Source organism: Benincasa hispida, chromosome 8 (assembly GCF_027475165.1).
Source record: "Benincasa hispida cultivar pf3 chromosome 8, pf3_genome.v1.1, whole genome shotgun sequence".
Taxonomy (NCBI): Eukaryota; Viridiplantae; Streptophyta; class Magnoliopsida; order Cucurbitales; family Cucurbitaceae; genus Benincasa; species Benincasa hispida.
The window spans coordinates 19,241,992-19,263,025 of record NC_143485.1 but is presented as its reverse complement, the minus strand read 5'-3'; the positions used below and the strand labels follow the sequence as shown (position 1 = coordinate 19,263,025).

The 21,034-nt window shown below is 33.7% G+C and overlaps 1 protein-coding gene across 1 annotated transcript; it reads right to left on the bottom strand.

Annotated features, from left to right (window-relative positions):
* Window positions 1–973: 973 nt before the first annotated feature.
* On the bottom strand, window positions 974–1,528 carry LOC150034415 (uncharacterized). The gene is made up of 2 exons (XM_090316718.1): window positions 1,340–1,528; window positions 974–1,249 (listed from the first exon to the last, which is right to left on the bottom strand). Exons 1-2 carry the CDS (start codon window positions 1,526–1,528, stop codon window positions 974–976), a joined length of 465 nt encoding a protein of 154 aa, XP_090172844.1.
* Between the last annotated feature and the right edge of the window lie 19,506 nt (window positions 1,529–21,034).

Sequence of the window (21,034 nt, the reverse complement as noted above, 5' to 3'; positions counted from 1 at the left end):
CAAACTGTTGAAAAGTTTTTCATAAAAGTTTTTTGAGATTTCTCTCTCGGCAGAAAGGATCTCATGATAGTTGTCAAGTAAATATAGATTTACTAAATGACAACTTAGGCTAGCTAAATGATCATGCAATGGCGAGCTAAACGATCGTATAGTATTTACCAAAAGATTGCATAGCTTTTACTAGACGCTCACTTGCTCAAAGTAAACAATCGTGTAGTGTCTGTAGGCGATAGACCGAGCTAAGCGATGAGCTAAATGATCGCACAGCTTTTGCTAGATGATCGCTTAGCTTTAGCTAAACGATTGGGCATCGACCTATACGATAGGTCTCTGCCATCTCCCACTTGTCTAGTCGTGTACACGATTGGTGTTTCCTCCTTTGTCTGCCTCATTCCAAGTTCGAACAGAGCCCCCCCGCTGAATTCTCACACCGAGAATACCAAGGTAGCCTTGTTGGTGCTGTCATACTCAACTTGACACCGTCAAGGTGCTAACGAGGTCGTTCGTGTTGCTGAGGAGTTCGTGACCGAGGCAATCGTTGAGAACGAGTGCTAAGTGTTTGTGCTGTGTTGCGGTCGTGTAGATCGAGCATTCGAGGTTGCTATTGTTCGAGCGTTTATACGCAAATGAGCATGGAGACGCATCTTCAAATGTTCGTAGAGTATTCTCTTTGTTCATTTGAGTTTTCATGCTGTAATTTCTATACTAATTGTATAACCGCTTGTTTCTGAAATCGACTAAAAATGTAATGTTCATTCATGATTGTGATTTGGAATAATCGTTTTTCTGCTGCTCAACGAAATCTTGAGTCCAATTTCCTTCAGAAATGTGCTAATTTTGTAAGTTTGTCTACAACAATCCAAATTACCGTGAAACCTTTGACTTTCCATGGAAACCCCACGATGAAGTCCATAGACACATGCTCCCACTTTCATTCTGGCACATTCAATGGCTGTAACAAGCCTGCTGGCTTCTACCTCGGGGCTTTCACCTGCTGGCATACTAAGCATTTACTGACGAACACTGTAAATTCTCTTTTCATATCATTCCACCAGTAATAACATTTCAAGTCCTGATACATCTTGGTGCTACCGGAGTGAATCGAAAATAAGGAACTGTGAGCCTCTGACAATAACTCGTTCTTAATATCATTATCTGTTGGAACACACAAAGGTCCCTGATAAAGGAGACCACCTCCAGCTGATATCGAGAATTCACCATCCTGTCCTGACTCCACCCTACGAACTCTCTCTTCCAGATAAGGGTCAAAACATTGCGCATCAAAAATTCTCTACCTTAGACTCGGTCGCACTGACAACTGTGCTAACTATGCCATGACCTTCCCCACTGCCACTGCAATTTCTGCCCGCTCTAGCTCCTTGCACAAATGACTCTGTCTAATAATGAGGGCTGCTGAATGAGTCACCTTTCTACTTAGGCCATCTGCCATTACATTCACCATCCCTGGGTGGTACAAACTTTCGCAGTCATAATCCTTCACTGGCTCTAGCCATCTCCTTTGCCTCATGTTCAATTCCTTCTAAGTGAAAAAGTACTTTAAACTATTGTGGTCGGTGAAGATCTGTATCTTCTCTCCATATAAATGGCGTCTCTAGATCTTGAGAACGAACTGCTGCTAATTCCAAGTTATGTGTGGGATAATTCTGTTCATGCTTCTTTAGCTGGCGTGAAGCGTAAGCAACTACTCTGCCCTGCTACATTAGTATGCATCCCAACCCCTTCTTGGACGCGTCACTGTAAAGACAAAACCACCTGATCCATCTGGTACTATAAGAACTGAGGCTAAAACCAACCTATGCTTGAGATCTTGCAAACTTTTCTCACAAGCCTCATTCCAAACAAAAGTTGCTCCCTTTCGAGTCAATTGAATCAATGGGGCAGCTATGCGAGAGAAGTCCTTTACAAATTTTTTATAGTAGCCTGCTAATCCCAGGAAACTGCGCACTTCACTGACTGTGGTTGGACGAGCCCAACTCGTAACTGCCTCAATCTTTGCAGGATCCATAGAGACACCTTCTTTCGATACTACATGCCCTAGAAAAGACACCCTTCAACCAAAACTCGAATTTAGAAAACTTAGCATACAATTTATTGGCCCTCAACATCGCCAAAACTTTCTGCAAATGCTCTCCATGTTTGACCTCTGTCTTGGAATAAACCAAGATGTCATCAATAAAAACAATCACAAAGGTGTCGAGGAATTCCTTGAACACCCTATTCATCAAATCCATGAGCATTGCTGAGGCATTCGTTAGGCCGAACGACATCACTATGAACTCATAATGCCTATACCTCGAACGAAAAGTTGACTTGGGTATGTCACTGTCCTTTATTCTCAGTTGATGGTATCCTGACCGAAGATCAATCTTTGAGAATATCGTAGCTCCTTACAACTGGTCGAACAAGTCATCAATCCTGGGGAGGGGATACTTATTTTTTACGGTCACCTTGTTCAGCTCTCTGTAATCAATGCACAGATGTAACGATCCATCCCTCTTTTTCACAAACAAAACAGGTGCACCCTATGGTGACACACTAAGGCGTATGAAACCCTTGTCCAATAACTCCTGCAATTGGACCTTTAGTTCCCTCAACTCTACTGGTGCCATCCTGTATGGATCCTTCAAAATAGGGGTTGTGCCTGGCTCCAACTCAGTAGCAAAATCTATCTCCCGCTGTGGGGGCAGTTCGGGAAGATCCTCTGGAAAAACGTCTAGAAAATATCTCACTACTAGCTCTGAAGTCAAGGTGACTTCAGCCTCTTTAGTGTTAACCACACTGGCCATAAAGCCCCAGGCTCCTTGGACAAAAAGTCTACTGGCCTTTAATGCTGAAATCACTTCGGGAAGGACCACAATCCCAATCCCTTTATGAAAGAGTTAAATAACATGCAGCGGAAGTATCAAGGATCTATAAGCATTCTAATTCACTAATTTTGGCAAAAACTAAAGCATGCTCTTCTAAAAAGTGGGTTTTCAGAACATACCTTTGATGAATTCTCCAAGAAAACATGTGTACAGCGGCTGTCTTCACTTGATATCACCGTGACCACCTCAAAGCCTTCCCTACTATGCTCTTGGAGCTTTAGGCAGAGTTGTGGGACTCAAGAACAGCTTGAAAATGTGAAGAAGCAAGAAGATCCTATAGCAACCGATTGTAGAAGACAGTTTCTTCTTCACATAAAATTTTCTCTCAAAATTCTGCATTAATTAATTTCCAACAACTCCAATGTCACACCCCGTTCCAGATTTCCCTTCTAACCTAGAACGAAGCATGAAGACGTTAAACATCACTTCTCTCTATGACATCTAACGTCCCAACTCTTAAAATATCCTGTACTTGATCAAACCCAAACTTCCAAACCCATTTTAAAAAAATATCTATGTTCCTTGACAGAGTTTAGGAATTTGATTCAATTTAAATCACATACTGTTTAAATGGATTTACAGACCAACAGTAAGGGTTATTTTGAACAAAACCTCCCATGACATGTAACTCACAAATTCTAGCGGTTCTGAAATACTCTCAAATACATGCACAAACAATACAATAGAAGTTTAACAACACTAGTGGCGTTTGACGGCTCAGCAAGCACCAGGAACTTGTCGCTACCTAGGGTGGGGAAAAACATAAAACATGGAAAACATAAGCTAAAGCCCAGTGAGTGGTAGTTTAATATAAACATAAGCTATCACTTTCTAAATCATCAATAAAGTCTATCAAATCATTCAGTATACCATTGAACAAAGTATAAAAGATTCAACAGCATCTCAAACACTTGCTGGTAAAAAAAAAGTGGCATGATCAACTCTCATAAACACATTATAAAGCATTCAGTTGTTATCAGAAAACCATACCAACTCTGTACCTAAATACTCGTTTACAACAGCGGGTTATTCTGGACAAAGAATGCCCCCCCCCCCCCCCCCCGCGGTATAAACCAAATCACAAAGTCATACGTGCACGCAGAGCTGCCTCAAGGCTAAGCATAAATACACACCACTGGCCAAGGTTACTCTGGACTCCCCGGTATACTCTGGCCACATCTGACCCCGGTGGTAGCCCCTTGATAGCCTGGGTGGCGCTACAGGCGCAGGTTCCTCTGGACTTCCCAGTATCTCTGGCCACATCTAACCCCGGTAGCCCCCTGATCGCCTGAGCGATGCTACTAAAACACATTCAAGTAGCACAGGAAAATAACCATCTCTCGGGTAAGAATTAGTAGTTTGAAACCACTTTCACAAACATTCAGCATTTTTAAATTCAACATCAAGAGGTTTTCATATAAAACAATACAAGTCACAATTGTGTAAACTCTGGTTCCAAACTACATTTTGATAAATCAAGATCGTATAAAATCATCGAGAGTTTAGAAATCATGATTTAAACATTTTTGAAATATCAATCAAGTAAAACAGATCATATCATCACATTTCATAAATCATAACATACTATAATATATAATTAGTTTCTATATCAAAACATTCGAAAGTAAACCACTCACTGTTAATCGGCTCCTCCTCATAATTTCGGTTTCTCCATCTCCTGTTTATCCTAAAATTATATTGATAATCCTCTAGTTATCCTTCATATGACCATAATCCAATTATTTGAAAATTAATCTTCAAGTATAACCAATTTCACTTAAACTTTTGCCAAATCCCTAATTTGATCTAAGGTAGAGTTTGCTTTGTAATTTGTTCACTCAATTGCTCTAAAATTAACTCAAGACCTTAAAATTAATCTTCAATAAAAACTAATTCTATTCCAATTTTCCTTAATTTTTCTCATTAACCTAATTACTTTAAATTAACCCTTTAATCAACTTCAAAGTTGACTTAGGATCCCAATTTATTCTAATTTCAGGTTTAAGGTATCATAACAATACCAATTGGATCAATAATTATGCTTGAGAACACCTTAATTAACCTTAAAATCGATTTTCCAGCTTTTAATGACGGATAATAGATGACAGACAGAAGTCAAAAGGAAAGTCAACTCTTTTTTCAACCTCCAACCCAGAAATTTCCAGATTTGACCTCTGTTTTTGCGCTAGGCGTTTCAGACTTAAATTCATCATTTTTCGGCCATTTAAAGATTAATTAGCCTATACAAACCTTTTACCCATCCTCTTAGTTAACTTACCGCAAAGTTTGGACGTCCGAATTTCCCTAGAACTCCCAGAATCGACCAAACTCTCCACAGTACCCCTGTTTTTCAAGCGAGGAAAAGCATAATTTTCAGAACTTAAAATCAGAAATTCCAGCCAATAAATATAAAATAAAAGACCATATAACTCTAGAAGGACCTTATATTTAACTTACCTTTAAATTTGGAGTTCGAATTAGTCTTTAACTCCATGAATTTGCTAAAAATCCGAGCATCCTCTGTTTTCGAGATAACTCTAGCGCTACTGTTTTTCTTCGTTTTCCTTACTTCTCTAGCCAAATTTCTTCAAATCAAGTATCCTACGAGCTTCTGATTTACTTACTCTTTAATTTTTTTTTCATTTTTCCCAATTTTCCTTCACAAGAACGGCCCTAATTCGAAAACAACTTTTTCCTCTTCTTCGGTCGGCCAAACTCAAAAAAATTCAAAATTCCCTTTTTCTCTTCGTTTTCCAGCTTCAATTTCTAGTTTAACATGTACCCAGATGATTAATACTTAACCTCAAAGCCATCCAATAAGCAATTTCAATAGAAAGCACCTTAATTCTTCCAAAATATCTCAAATTCTCTTTTTTTCCTCTTCCTCTCGGTATTCCTATTAATTCACAAAATTCCAGCCAAAATTAGTTGTAACGTCCTTAAAGAAAAATGTTAATAAACCTCTTAGCTTACTAACCTCAAAATTTCATTTTCAAATTCGATTTCTATAGCTCGAAAATTTCAAAACACTGAACCCTACTCAGACTATCCGAAATTCAGTCTTAGCTCGACTTTCCCTTAAATTTCCTTTGATTTTCAACTAGCTTTTCCCAATAAGTCTTAAACAAGCCAAATTTACTTTTAAAATTCATAAATTACCAAAATTTCCCCACATTTCAAGATGTTGACTTTTTTTTTACTTTGACTTTGACCATTTGACATTTGACTTTTACAATGGACTTTGACCTATCACGGGCATGTCAAATTCATCATCGAATTTACTTTACATGCTTAACTAGGTTTGTTACCTTAAATTATTCCTCCAATCCTTATTTCCTCTTCCTAAATGAAACAAACGTCAATCCAAATATTTTTATTTTTAATTATAAATCTTAACAAGAGATCCACATCAAACTTTATCTCAAGTCCTCGAGTTCAATCTCAACTATGTGCTTCCTAATATCCCAAGAAAGAGTAGAAGAAGATAGGGATTACATTCTTCTTTATATATAGTAGATGAACATGCAAAGAAATGGAGTGCATGGCTTGCAGCTCATGCTTGGAGAATCAATGTAGAAAGGATAATGGCCTTTGTGTGAGCATGAAGATGAAGGTAATGGAGAAAATTGAATCCTCATTTTGTGCAACCATGCAAAACTATTTTTCCATTTTTTTTTAAAACAAAAAATGGTTTTAAAACCATTTTAATACAAAAATGATTGTCTTAAATTAATTTAATATCAAATATTAAATTAATTTTTGCATAATAATCATCTTCATATATTTAAATCATATTTAAATATATATTCTCTTATTCTGTTTAATTTGAACGTTTCAAATTAATTTCTCAACCTACCCTAAAGCTTATCCATTTACAAGCTAATAGAGGGACCTCGTGGACCTACAGATCATGGGCTCCAACAATTCGAGATTAATCGACTAAACTCATTAGTCCAATCTAATCCCCGTTCATTAACTAATGGGATACTCCACTATAGCCCATAGTTGAACTCCCCTCACTGTAGATATATTATGTCCATTTAATAACCATAATCAGTAAGTCGATCCTTCACAGGTTGTTCGTAATCACAGCCAGGTCAAAAATACCATTTTACCCCTGTGACTACATCGTGTTCCTTAAGTTTCTACTGATCCTCTAATGAACAATTCTGATTCATAATCTCTATGAATAAAATCCTTTCTCTATCATGAGAAGGAGGGCCCCGATTGTTCAAGACCGGGAGTCAATACTTAAGAGAACAACCTATCATCTAACAGGGCAGGAGTGAATTCAATCTTGTAAAGCTATGTCCCCAGCTATTCATCTAGTCTTATCCCCAAAATGGTAAGCTTATTGAGTAGTGTTGTTGGACTACTCTCACCGTTTGCAGATCAAAGGATAATCCCAAAAAAATAAGAGTTCATAGCTAGCTCGGGATTAAGAACGAGTTAACCTAGGTTATATAATAAATGAAATAATCAGTTTTAACAGTAAACGGCCGTTATAAAAAAAAAATGACTATTTTCGTGGTCCAATCTATATGCAAACTCATTGCATAGGATGCCACCACTCTCATGTCTTAACATGAACGATTTGTGGATCACATCGTTTGTAGTACCTTACAACATCTTGTAACAACTAAAAAGTGGGTTGCATCCAATAGTGTTACCAGGATGAGATATCCAATTTCATCCATATACTTATTAGACTATTTAGGGTATATACTGTCAACTTGATCCTGTTTATGTCATTATATAAAGTTACAACATTCAAACTATAGCCAAGGATGTATTTATTGGATTTTCATAATAAGATGCAAAATCAACAAGTCATTATTATTGATAAAATAGAATGTTTAACACAAACTGCGAGTTCTAGGACATACCCAACTTTAAACTTAAAACTGGCTCCTGTAGGGGGGGTTAAAGATGACCTCCTTACGGGAGCAATCTATGTTGGCATGATTAGCAACTAACCAATCCATGCCCAATATCACATCAAAATCACGCATATCTAAAATTATCAAGGTCACATCTAATGCGTGATTTGTTATCTCTACCTGACATGCTTTTATCTTTTTTGTAGCTAACATGATCTTTCCTGATGGAGTGGAAATAGACAGTGAAAAAGACAAAGGTTCTGACTCTAACATGGCATGCCTTACAAATACAGAAGATATAAACGAGTGCGAAGAGCCAGAGTCAAACAAAACTAAAGCATGGTGTCCCAAAATGGGAAGCGTACCTGTCACTACCGTGCCTGACTTCTCGGCCTCACGTCGAATGGTAGAAAACACCCTACTCTGCTACTGCTAACGACTCGAGCCTCCCTGAAACGAGCTTACGAGCTGGCCCCTAAGTTCAAGCGCATTCCTCCTTGGGCATTTCTCTGACATATGCCCCTTCTGGCCACATCGAAAACAGACCCCAGAGCCGACTAGGCAACGTCCCTAGTGTCACCTACCACAAGTAGTACATATCGGTCTATCCTCCTTGACAATCACAAATTGGGAGCCCTGTTGTCCCCACGGACGTGGAGCATTCCCTATGTTCTAGTTCCTCTGTTGATGCTTAGGAGCCCTGGGCTCAATCTTCCTTCTGACCTGTAGAGGTCCCAACTCCGAGCAATCTCCTGTACTCTTCTCCCGCCTAGGAGTTGACATCAATCTTCACAGCGGCCCATAGTGCCACAACATACATCTTGAGGTCCAAGGCATGTACCAAACCTCGCAGTCTGCTTCTCAGACCTTGAATGAACCTCTCTGTCCTCACTGCCTCGGTGGCTACTAGTTTAAGAGCAAAGTGGGACAGCTTATCAAATTCCTGCTCATACTCCTCCATCGACATAACTCCCTGTTTCAAGTTCAAGAATTCTACCTGCTTGTTGTACCGGGTGTTGGCAAAAAATACTTCTCAAAGAAATGCTTATTGAATTGCTCCCAAGTTGTAAGTTTTCCACCAGTATCAATCATTTTCTCTACTAAACGCCACCAGATTTCTGTGTTGCCAGTCAACATGAAAACTGTACATTGGAGCTTGTGCTCTTCTGGGCACCTCATAAAATGGAAAATCGTCTCGATAGATGACAACCACATTTATGCTTTGGTGGGTCCCTCAACGATCAATCAAAGGAGCGAGGGTAAAACTTTCTGAAATCCCTCGTATTTTTAGCCTCAAGAGACAGGCCCTGCATGTCTCTATCCTACAGTCGAGTCTGCTGTAACTATTCGGGTGGCACCGGTTCCTCTTGAGCCTGGTTCTGGGCAGTCTATCCTGCCATCGTGTTACGGATCAACTCTTGCAGTTTTTCCATTATGGAGGATGCAACAGCTTCACTAATTCTGGCTTCCATTACCTTCTCATCGACTTGGGCCATAGGTGGATTTGGAGCTATCGAGACAATCTGGCTACTTTCAGATCCCTTTTCCTGCACCCCTCCTCTAACAGTCTTTCTTGTTCTAGGTTTAGGTGTCATGTCCTGTCATGAGCTCATAAATTAGCTATCTACCGCTAGGTCTTTCTCAAAAATCATGCTATTAAAATATTACATCACTAATCTCATATATGCACTAAAAACTTTCATTAGTACGACATACCTGGCGATAACGAAGAATTCGTTATTGGGTCACAGGGACTACCTAGACTTACATAGTAAGTAAGTCTATAGAACTTAAAACATGGGATCTGATACCAACTGTAACGACCCGACCCCTTAGGACTCAAGTTAGGCCGTTACTAAATACGTACATGCATGGAACTTAAAACGACGCCCTTTTATGGTGAAATAAATGCTAAATAAATAAGGTAAGTTCAAAAGCTCTTCATTAAATTCAAATATTAAAAACAGCAATATGGTACCCATAAATCATAAATGATAATAAATAAGTCTGAAAATAATTCTTAATAGTAAGTTTCAAACATCAAAACTGAAAGCTAAGAAAAATATGAAAAAGAAATCTAAATTTCATGAGCGGAAGCATAAAACTGGTCCCAGTGGCTTGATCACGGATTCTGTTGTCAATCGACGGTGCATCTCTACCTTTACCTGAAACAACAACATGAGAAAGAATGAGTATGAAATACTCAGTAAGCAACCCCACTACTGGGATCGGGCTAGGCATCTATGTCCTCTAGATGCCTACCTCTGGCATAACATAAAAAACTGCTCTAGTTCTCATGGGACATATACATACATGACAAACTAGTTTCTATCCTACTGTAGTTAAGTATGTCCACGACCTCTGGTGAATCTCGAAGGAAACACAACCCCTGGTGAATCCCGAAGGAAACACAATATCTGGTGAATCCTAAAGGAAACATAATATCTAGTGAATCTCGAAGGAAACACAATCTGGTGAATTCCGAAGGAACACAATCTGGTGAATCCCATATAAAACACAATACCTAGTGGGCATCTAACTAATCAGTAAAGGCACTATCACAGTCTCAACATCACAATTATCACAATATGGTTTTATAACATACATATATACCTCAATATCATGACTATATAACATGCATATACACCTCAATATCCTCATATTAAATACAACCTCAATGAATCAAGTATCATCCCTTACTAGCATGCAAGTATCTACGTGCACAAATAAATCTTTCAGATTCTCATATAAGAACATATATCGGTCCTACTATACTATCCATTTATCATGTTATCGTTTTGTCCTGATATTTATCTATTATGCTAGCATATATCTAGTGTCTGGCCTGTAGCAGTTCCAGTAGTAAGATTACTTACCTCAAAGTCAAATTCCAAGCTAATGATCTCCAATAAAATAAATCCTGAATTAAGTCCCCTAATACAGACATAATACTAAATTTCAGTCTTTGGAATCAAGACCCAAACATAAAATTTAATCCAACGATCACCAATTAACTTACCCAAATGAAACTTGATCAACAAACACTCGCAAGATTTCGACTCCAAAATATCCTCTTAGAAGATTTTAAAACTCAATGGACGTCGACTTGGAACCTTCAAAATACTTAAAATTAAACCATCATTGAGTTCAATAATAGATAGGTGCCCAACAACCAATAACAAGGATCACAATGCTTACCATACTACTTGCCGAACAAACTCGAATCCGCTGGGCAGCACGTTGCGCACTCCAAAGTACCCCAATCTTGGATCTAAATTCCAAATATAACCGACATCAACCAAAAAGGAATCCAAAATTTAATAGGCAAACAAGAACCTTCAAAACTCAACCGATCTTACCCAAAACTACCAGATCTGACGAAACCCAACGACGACGGTGGCGACGAACGACGAACAGAGGGCGTGGAAGATGACGACGGATCTGCTGAGGTCCCGGGCAGAGGGGTGTGCGATGGAGGAGATCTGTGGCGGCGGATGAGCTTCGACTGGTTTCACGAGGGAGATGGAGGCGGACGGTGAGGGAACACTGGGCGGCGCAGCTGAGATGCGAGGAGAGACAGCGGCACTCAGTCATGAGTGAACGCGGTTTGGCTGGCGGCAGGATCTAGTCGGCCTAAAACCCACGAACAGTGAATGGTCGGCTCGCTAGTCTTGCAGGGCGCGACGGACGAACGACTGGGTTGCTTAAGGCTTGACGGTGGGAGGAGAAATTTGAGGGAGGAGGCGCGCGACAATGAAGAAAGATAAGGGATATTTGTTTTTATAAAAAAATAATAAGAATAATAAAACTAAAAAAGAAATAAAATAACTTTATTTTATTCTTTTCCTTAACCCACTTTATTTTATTAACTTCCTTTCTTTCCCAAAAATGAAATTAATTCCTGCCATTAATTTCCAAATTGAATAGTTTCAACGTCAATAATTAAATTCCCGCAATTACACTTGAAGTCCAAAATTCCAAAAATACCCTCAAATAATAAAAATTACTGAAATTACATTAATAAAGAAAATGCGGGGTGTTACAGAACTATTCATGAGAAGGATTGTTTATAACCGGAGAAGAATTTGGGCTACAAAGATTGTATACTCTTATCCCTTTAATTTATGTTAAATTGCATGTTTATTTCATGGAATTAATATAATTAGAGTGCTTTAGATCATTTATTGCTTCTGCTCGTTAATCGTTAACTCCATCTTTCTACACTCATGATCTTGAAGAAAATAGCGATATCACTGTACAACAAATTTATTCGAAAGATAACCTAGTAGACTTCTTTACAAAATCATTACCAACCATAAGCATAAACTTTAACAATTCAATGCACAATAATAGAATACGGCGACTCAGAGATCTTAAGTGATGTTTTCACGAGGGTGAGTAAATTATTGTATTCTTTTAGGAGTATATATTATATGAAATATGTACCATTTTTCCTTCACCGAGATTTTTTTCGCATCGGGTTTTTCTTGTAAGGTTTTAATGAGGCATATTTCATATATATATATATATATATTAACTGGCATCTAAGGGGGAGTATTATAAATATTATGATAATGAGTTTTTCTAGTAGTGATAATGGGCATCTAAGTGGGAGTATTATATATACTATGATAATAGATGTCCATTAGAAGCTCGTGTTTTGTGTCCATTGACCACGTGTCATGCCTTTATTTCCAAAAGTGTTGTCCATGTATCTCAAAATTACACATTATTAGTGTCCATATAATCCACCTAATTGCCTATAAATAGTGGCACTTAGTGGGTTTTGGAATACACATATTAGGCAAATTTCATGAAAATTGGAGAAAGTGGAAAATTTAGAGAAATTTCTTATTTTATATTTTGCTAATTTATTTTATTTTGTTCATTTATATATTATGTTTAATTTATTTTAATATTTATTTATTTTATTATTACATTATATTTATTTATTTTAATATTATATTTTACTGACATTGGTGTTCCCGTTGTGTTCCTCAACAGACCAAAAGTTTTAATCAACTATTTTAGTACTCACCATTAATTACCCTTTTTTTAACTTATTATATCAATAATGCACATCTCCTAATCTTTTAAGCACATTTAAGTGTCGAGTTTTGAATCAAATTCAAACTTCATCTAATCTTTATCTTTATCACTTCATTTTAAGAATTAGCAACAAAATCAAAATATTTTTATTCATACAAAGCTATGATATTTAAAAATAATAATAATAATAAATAATCAAGAGGGTTAGGAGGCTATATTTAAAATTTTAGGACCAAAACAACCCAAATATAATTTTTGAAAACACAAAAGGAAATTTAAACCTGATTTATGCATAAGATTTATTAATAAAAATTGGATCAAATTGGCTCAAATATTAAAAAATTTCAATAGTAAATGTGTGTTTGTTTTGAAACAAATATATATTGTTACTTTCTAAAGTTTTTCTTTAAAAAAAAAAAGTGAAGGAATTAAAATTTAAGATCAGAAAGCATGTTAAAAAGACTCTTGATTTTTTTAAAAAAATATACCTACGTGGATTAATTGGTATACTAAAATATCTCAATTAGGTTGATAAATTCTTAACACTTTTTATCATATATCACTCCCAATCGTATTAATATATATTAAGTACAAAGGGCAAAACTCAAGTCAAAACAAAGCTGAGAAAGAGGGCTAGAGAGAAATCTGACAGCAAAATAAAAAACGAAGATTACATAAAAACTGAAAGATTGAGGGAGATGGTGGTAGTGGGGCTGTAATCTTTGAAAAGCTTTGATTGATGAGACCAGCAGTCAGTCAAGTAGAAGTTGTTGAAAGTGTGATTGTTTCTTTCCAACTAAATAGACCAAGACAATAGAGGATCAAAAAAAGACCCGGGTTATTCTATCAAGATATCCAACAAATACAAGACTTTTAGATATCGAATCTAAAATTTAAATCTTAATCCGAGTTTTGTTGGGTTTGAAAAATTATATTTTCTCACTCTCAAACTAACTTATGTAAGGGTAGAGATTCAAATCTTTCTTATTCGATAATATCTATCTCAATCGATTTAGGTGGACGAAAAAAAAATCAATTGAGCAATACATTAATTCTACGATTATTCTTCCACACACATCAATGACTTTGTCACACACTAGCTACACTTTTTATTATATATATCTTTTGTTATTTAATTATTTATCTTTACACTTGTCCTTTGTCTATGAGCTTTAACCCATTAAAATCTTAAGATTTTATTATCATATATGATATAGGCCTACTTATTCTCTCCCTATTTGCATTATCATCATAACATGCTCCACAAGAAACACATTTCCATTTGTATAACTTATATATGTCAAGATCAATTTGGATACTCAAAGCAACCACTATAAGATAATGAGAGGATATGTACTTGCACTATGATCCACATAAATATCTTTACTTGTAACCTAATTTTTAGTTTGATCTCTCTCTCCTTTTTTTTCTTTTTTTTTTTCCTCGACAATATCAGGGATGGAGAATCGAACCTCTGACCTAAAAATCGATATTACAAATCTTATGTTAATTGAGCTCTGCTTATTTTAGCTTAAAACATATATTTGTTATAATTGAAATAATTTGTATAGTTCATTTGTAAATCCTAAATTATAAAAATTAAGGTCTCATTTGCTAACCATTTGATTATTATTTTCTTAATTTTTAAAATTAAGGCTATAAAAATTCCTTCTACCTTTAAATTTTTTACTTTGTTATTTAATTTTTACCAATATTTTCAAAAACTATGTCGAGTTTTGAAAACTAAAACCAAATAGGGTCCAAGAAACAAGAGTAGTTTTTAAAAGTTAATTTTTAGTAATTGAAAAATTAGTCTCACTTGATAATCATTTTGGTCCCATTTGGTAACCAATTTCATTTTTTGTTTTTGTTTTTGAAAATTAAGTCTATTTTATCTACATTCCTTACAATGATTTGCAACTTTCTCGAGTACAATGGTTGAATTTTTAGTCAACAAAACAAAAAAAAAAAAAACAAAAAAAAAAAAAAAACTTTTTGAAAATTTTTTTTTTCTAGTTCTCAAAATTTAGCTTGTTTTTTAAACCATTGGGGAAAAATAGATAAGAAGGGAAGAAATTTGGAGGTGGAAGTAGTGTCCATAAACTTAATTTTCAAAAACAAAAACAAAAACAAAATGATTACTAAATAGGATTGATCTTTTTTTTTTTTTTTTTTTTTTTTGAAAATTGTACTTATTTTATTACAATTTCTTAATTGTGTTTTCATCTTCAAGTGCACATTTGAATTCTTAAGCAATGAATCAAAGAGAACAATAAGTTAAAAAGTAGTATCTGTTACGTCTTGTTTGATTAACCATTTGGCTTTAATTAAATTTTTTATTTTTTTTTAAGAATTTAGCTTATGAATACCCACTATCTCTACCCATAATTTTTCTTTGTTATCTACTTTTTAGGAGTGTTTTTTAAAAACCAGGTCAATTTTTTAAAAAAAAAATCGTTTTTTTCTTTTTAAATTTGTCTAAGAATTCAAATGGTTAATTTGAAAATAAATAAATAAATAAGAACCTCATGGTATAAAAATTGTAAGAAAACAATCACAATTTTTAAAAACTACACAATAAAAAACAAAATAATTATAAAATGGAACCATGATTTTTAAGATCTAAACACGTAAAACTAGGTCATTAGACGGGCTAAACTAAAAACAGATTATTATTTAATTAACTAGCCTAATTTTTATAGAAAAAAGACAAACTACGAGAAAAAAACATTAGAAAAATGGGACCTAAAATTTTGTTAGTGTTAAAACGTTCATTAGAACATCATCCAAAAGCAATCAAATGTTAGAGTAATGTGTGTCAAATAGTGAAGATACCCATATTTCATCTTTAAATGTTCAAATAACATGTATAATAACGAAAGAGAATATAGTTCAACTGGGATCAAGTATGTATTATCAACCTCGAAGTCAGAAGTTCAATCTCCTTACTCCACATATTATCGAAAAAATAATAATAACATGAATAATTCTTCTAGTATGATTACTTCTATTCATTGACATGTATGTATGTATTGTAAGAAAACCTAAGAGAGGAAGTTAATAAATAGGATAAATCATAGAAAGTTGTCTCGTCCCAAATGGATTCAAGATAGACATGAAATAGATTTATAAGAAATGCCAATGAAGAGCGGCCGAATCAATTGATACCACACCAGTGTGTATAATAAATATTAGTCCAAAGGTATGTATTATTATTATTATTATTATTTGACAATACGTGAGATGTAGATATCGAACAAAAAAAATTATATCTTTTATATAAGTTTAGAGATTAAAATAAATGTTTTTAAACGTTGGGTAGATTTTTCTTTTCTTTTTTATTGTTACTTTCCACTAGTGAAAAGGAGGACATATAAATTTGGTGATTGCATGTACATAATGTTCCTTTTATAAAGTACTTTGAGATGTGTCAACACTTGAAGCCCTCCTTTCTTTTCTTGTATATCAAAAACAAATATCATTGTCTTTGCATTTAAATATCATTATCAACCTTACTTCTTTTAGCTCTAAATCTTTTATCTTTTCAAAAGATATGTTTTTTAATCTACCACGACAACAATAATAAGTAACATGATCGCTCAAAGAGATGGAAAGTAAAGTAAAAGAGAAATTATGATTAATGAAGCCTATACGTAAAAAGGCTTTTCTAACTATTAATTATTTATTACTTTATTAACTCCTTTTGAGAAATATGGATACGTCTCAGAGACGATATTTGAATACATGCAACTCGACTTTAAAAATTGAAATTAGAAAATGTTTAGGCCAATGAGTTGAAAACTAGAGAGTCTGAAAGTAAGAAGTTGTAAATTTCACTCTTTGTTTGGCCAACGCCGAGTTTATAGGTCTCCTAAAGAACATCAATTTTATACCTTATTAACTCTTTATACTGTGAATCCCATGAATTCACGACTCTCAAGACTTCATAACTCTATTGAGTTCATAACTCCACTATTTATCCCAAATGCTAGAGATCTATAAGATAACGTTAAAACTTTATAAACATATTGGACATTTTAAAAGTTCGTATATCTTATATACGCAAAAATCTAGAAGTTTTCAAGTTAAAATTACTTCTAACCTTGTATGAATTTGTGCTCTTGACATGGAGTTTTGGATTTTTCATTGTTTGGTCTCTTTTAAAAACTAAGGAATCATTAGTGGAGAAAAAAATAAATGCAAATATAGTCCGTAAAATTGAGATTTGTATTTATTTGATCCCTGAATTATTAAAAGTGTCTAATATTCTCCTAAATAGAGATGTCCACGGTGCGGGACTAGGACGAGATGACTCATTCCATTCAATCTCATCATTGCAAAATTTTTTGTTTGATTTTGTGGAGAATCCCTACGGAAAATTTGCAAGGGTTGAATTCCCCACAAAAAAGCTAAAAGCAAATATAGTTCATAAAATTGAGATTTGTGTTGGTTTGAATTACTAAAAGGGCCTAATATCCTCCTAAATAGAGATATCCACGATGTGGACCAGGACGGGATAGCTCACACTCCATTTCAATCTCATCATCGCAAAATTTTTTGTTTAATTTGGGGATTCCCTGAGGGAATTTGCTAGGGTTCGATCCCCCAAAATTATTTCCCATTTAATTTTTTAAAAGTCAATACGAATCCCATTTAAATTATTAATTCCTTTTAAGTTGTCCCTTAAATGGTTAACTCCTAATGAAAAATTCTTATGCTTCTTAACTTACATTAAATTTGTTATCCACACAAATGGTTCAAACATATCAAATTATTCATACAATATTATTTATTCATGGTATAGAAATTTAAAATGATTTGAACATATATACCTATCTTTTTATGTATATATATGTGTATCTTTTTTTTAGGACATATATATGTGTGTCTATGTATATATAATAATGAAAATAAAAAAAGGTGGAGAACAAGAAAGGGGATAGGGAAAATTTTCTTTCCTTACTCCCTCCCTCCCTCATTCCCTGCCTAAACAAAAATTCTTTGGGATCCAACCTGCAAAAAAAATTAACATCTCTACTCTTAAATTTTTAATTTTGTATCTAATAAGTTTTTTAAGTTTCACTTTTGTGTCTCATTTATCCATGGTAATTTTTAAAAAAAATGATTTATCAAATATAAATTTGAAATTTTATGTTTAATGAAAAAACTCTAAACTCTTATTCGCATGTTTGGTAGATCCATACATCTTAAAAATTCAAAAGTTCATGTACTAAACTTATTAAAAGTTCAAAAATCAAACATAAACAAATGTTCAGAAACCAAATTAATACACTTATGAAAGTTTATAGTTTAAATTAATGCTGGTGTTAGCTTATGGTTTTGATTAATATAGCTTTTAGGAAGTGTTAGGGCGCTGAATTGAGTTATAAAATATGAAGCTAATTTGTTAGAATTAGGAAGTGTGAGTTTAAGGTGCAGATTTGTAAGATAAGAAAATGAAGTTTTTCGATTGATATGCAAACTTCAATATAAACACTATTGAAGTTGAATTATTTAACATTGACTTATGAAATTGATGGGCCAAGCACCCCTTTAAAAGTTGATTGTTTTTTTTTATATATATTCAATTTTTTTAATTAAAAAATAAGGTTAAAAATCATTTTTAGTATACAAACTTTCATATAAGTAACAATTTAGTCATTAAGGTTTGATTTGTAACGATTTAGTCCCTATACTTTCGGTTTTGTAGCAATTTAATTTTGAACTTTACTATGAAACAATCTAGTTCTTGAACTTAAAAATTTATAAAGATTTAGTCCCCATTGTAGAAATCAATGTTAATGAGACTTCATGCATAAATAAACCGTTAAATTAACTAGAGACTTAATATTTTCACAAAATACAAAGTTTACATCATAAAGTATTAAAAGTTGACATCTAATTTTGATAATTTTTTTTTATGTTAGGAACTAAATTATAGTAATGTCGAAAGTACAATAACTAAATTGTTACTTACTAAAATGTAGGAACTAAATTGTTACAAAATTGAAAATATTAGTGATTAAATTTTTACGAGCCAAAATTTAGGAACTAAATTATTAAAAGTGTTTTTAACCCAAAAAGAAAAATAAAGATCAAATTATTATAATAATATCTGAGATCCTAACGTATGATGATGTTGTGAAAGACGGCCACTTCATCAATTTCACCACAATCACCACCGTCAAATGCAGTTATTTGTTTCGTAAAATTAATTTAAACCCAATCATTTGCCTCCACGTATACACTAACTAGCACCGATCCATTGGTAAAAGTTATCGTGGAAGAATCTCAACTGTCCACGGTGTCCGTTAAATTACGTAAGTGATAATTAAATTAATGACGTATTCTTCTAAGTTGTAACCGCCCGCACCGGATCCAAACCCTCTTGAAAAGCAAAAAACTGGGAGCAGACAGTATTCGGAACACGTGCGCACGTGTGGCGTACAAGTGTTTGGTTCTCATGCCAGCTGTGACGTATTTGGTACCTTTATACTCTACATTGCCCTTATAAATTTATTATTTTCAAGACTCCATTGCTTAATAATTAAAGATGCTATAATGAAAATATACGTTGGTATGTTGGTATATCCGTAAATCAAAAGGTTTATATCAATATTAAATATCTATGAATATCTCTAACATCTTTTGTCAATGTTTGTAAAACATAAAAAATGTCATCTATTTAGTTCGATACTAATAACAATTTTCACAACTTAGTTTGAGAGTAAAAACAACATAATTTTTAATCTAAACAAATTTATAAAATTCGTGATTTATAAAAATTCATGAATATCGATATATTGTTGATATATCTATATATCCATGAATTTGAAATGTCGATTTCGATATCGATATTTTAATCATGGTTCAACTAAGCATGAAATATTAACTTTAGGATTCTTTCTAAAGAGTAAAAGAAAAAAAAATTATTAAACTTGAGGTTTTTAATTCTCAATATATTGTTGACAAATAATAATAGTGGTGATTACATAAAATTTGAATTTTCAATAAACTTGAGGTTTTATTTATTATTTACATAAATATATCATTATAATTATTTCTCTTTTTTCTTTCAAATATTTATTGTAATAATCCATCAATACTATATTAAAAAGGGCATTAGAGGGAGAATTTTTCGCTTCCCTTTTTATCCTTACAATTCTTTTATAATTTCTAGTATGTTTTTATTATATCTCTTCGTTTAAAACCTTCTTGATGGATACCTCATCGATCAAACTCTTTTATTGAAGTATCCTAATACGAAAAGACTTCATTCCTTTTACAATAACCACCCTAGTAACTATTTTACTAGAGATCGAAATGGGACATGTGCGCACATGACTCTAAAATCTAAGCATTGATACAACCGAATAGCAATTTCAAAATGAAAAATTAAGGTTGAATTTCAAAACAATAATTCCAGGTTCTTTTTTCCTCTATTTTATTTTTATTTGAATTACTTAATTTCTTGAGAAAATTAACGGTCGTGAAATTTTTACTTTGATCAATTGGACGAATTTTCATGACTTATGTTGTGTAGGTGTTGAGAGGAAACAATCTACAACATTGTGAATTTTTTAAATAGTGTTGGAGTAACAAATTGGTCGTTATGTCTTTCTTTTAGATGCACATTTTTGTATTTTTTGTTTAGCATTTTTCATTTGATTATATTTTTTGAGAAATGGTTTTCATTTTCAATTGATTCTTGGTAGAAAGATGAATAATCAATATATTTGATAGGATTTTTTAGCACATTACAAGCGATAAGTTATTTGCATTGATTTGTTAAGATTCATATTTGCTTTTTTTTTCTTTCAGATATTCTATTTATAAAAGGGGCTACAATGGGATAATTTTTATATATCTATTTTGCACTTTTATTTTTAGTAAATTCTCATGTTACCTTTTATCGACAAAATGAGTCTCTTTGAGTATAGGTGTCCATTCAGAAGAAAATAGATGTGACATTTCTAATTTTTAATTCACAAAATATGTTTATATATTTCAAAATTAAAGTTTTATGTAGAATGGGTGCAATTGGTGTTAGCGGGATGCAAATCTTTGAGAGTATGTGTGTTTGATGAGCACCAATTGATGCAAATGATGCAAATAGAATGTGACTATTGAGAGGGTGGCGGTCCATCAAACATATGCTTCTTTTCATGTAGGTGTGGAATGCATATATAAAATAAAAAATTTTAAAAATATATTTCA

Excerpts from the sequence above, each read along its gene's own strand:
- LOC150034415 (XM_090316718.1), bottom strand. The coding sequence starts at position 1,528 with ATGAGGCAAAGGAGATGGCTAGAGCCAGTGAAGGATTATGACTGCGAA. Across the intron at positions 1,250-1,339 it reads TTGCAGTGGCAGTGGGGAAG|AGAGTTCGTAGGGTGGAGTC; the intron begins GTCATGGCATAG and ends TATCTGGAAGAG.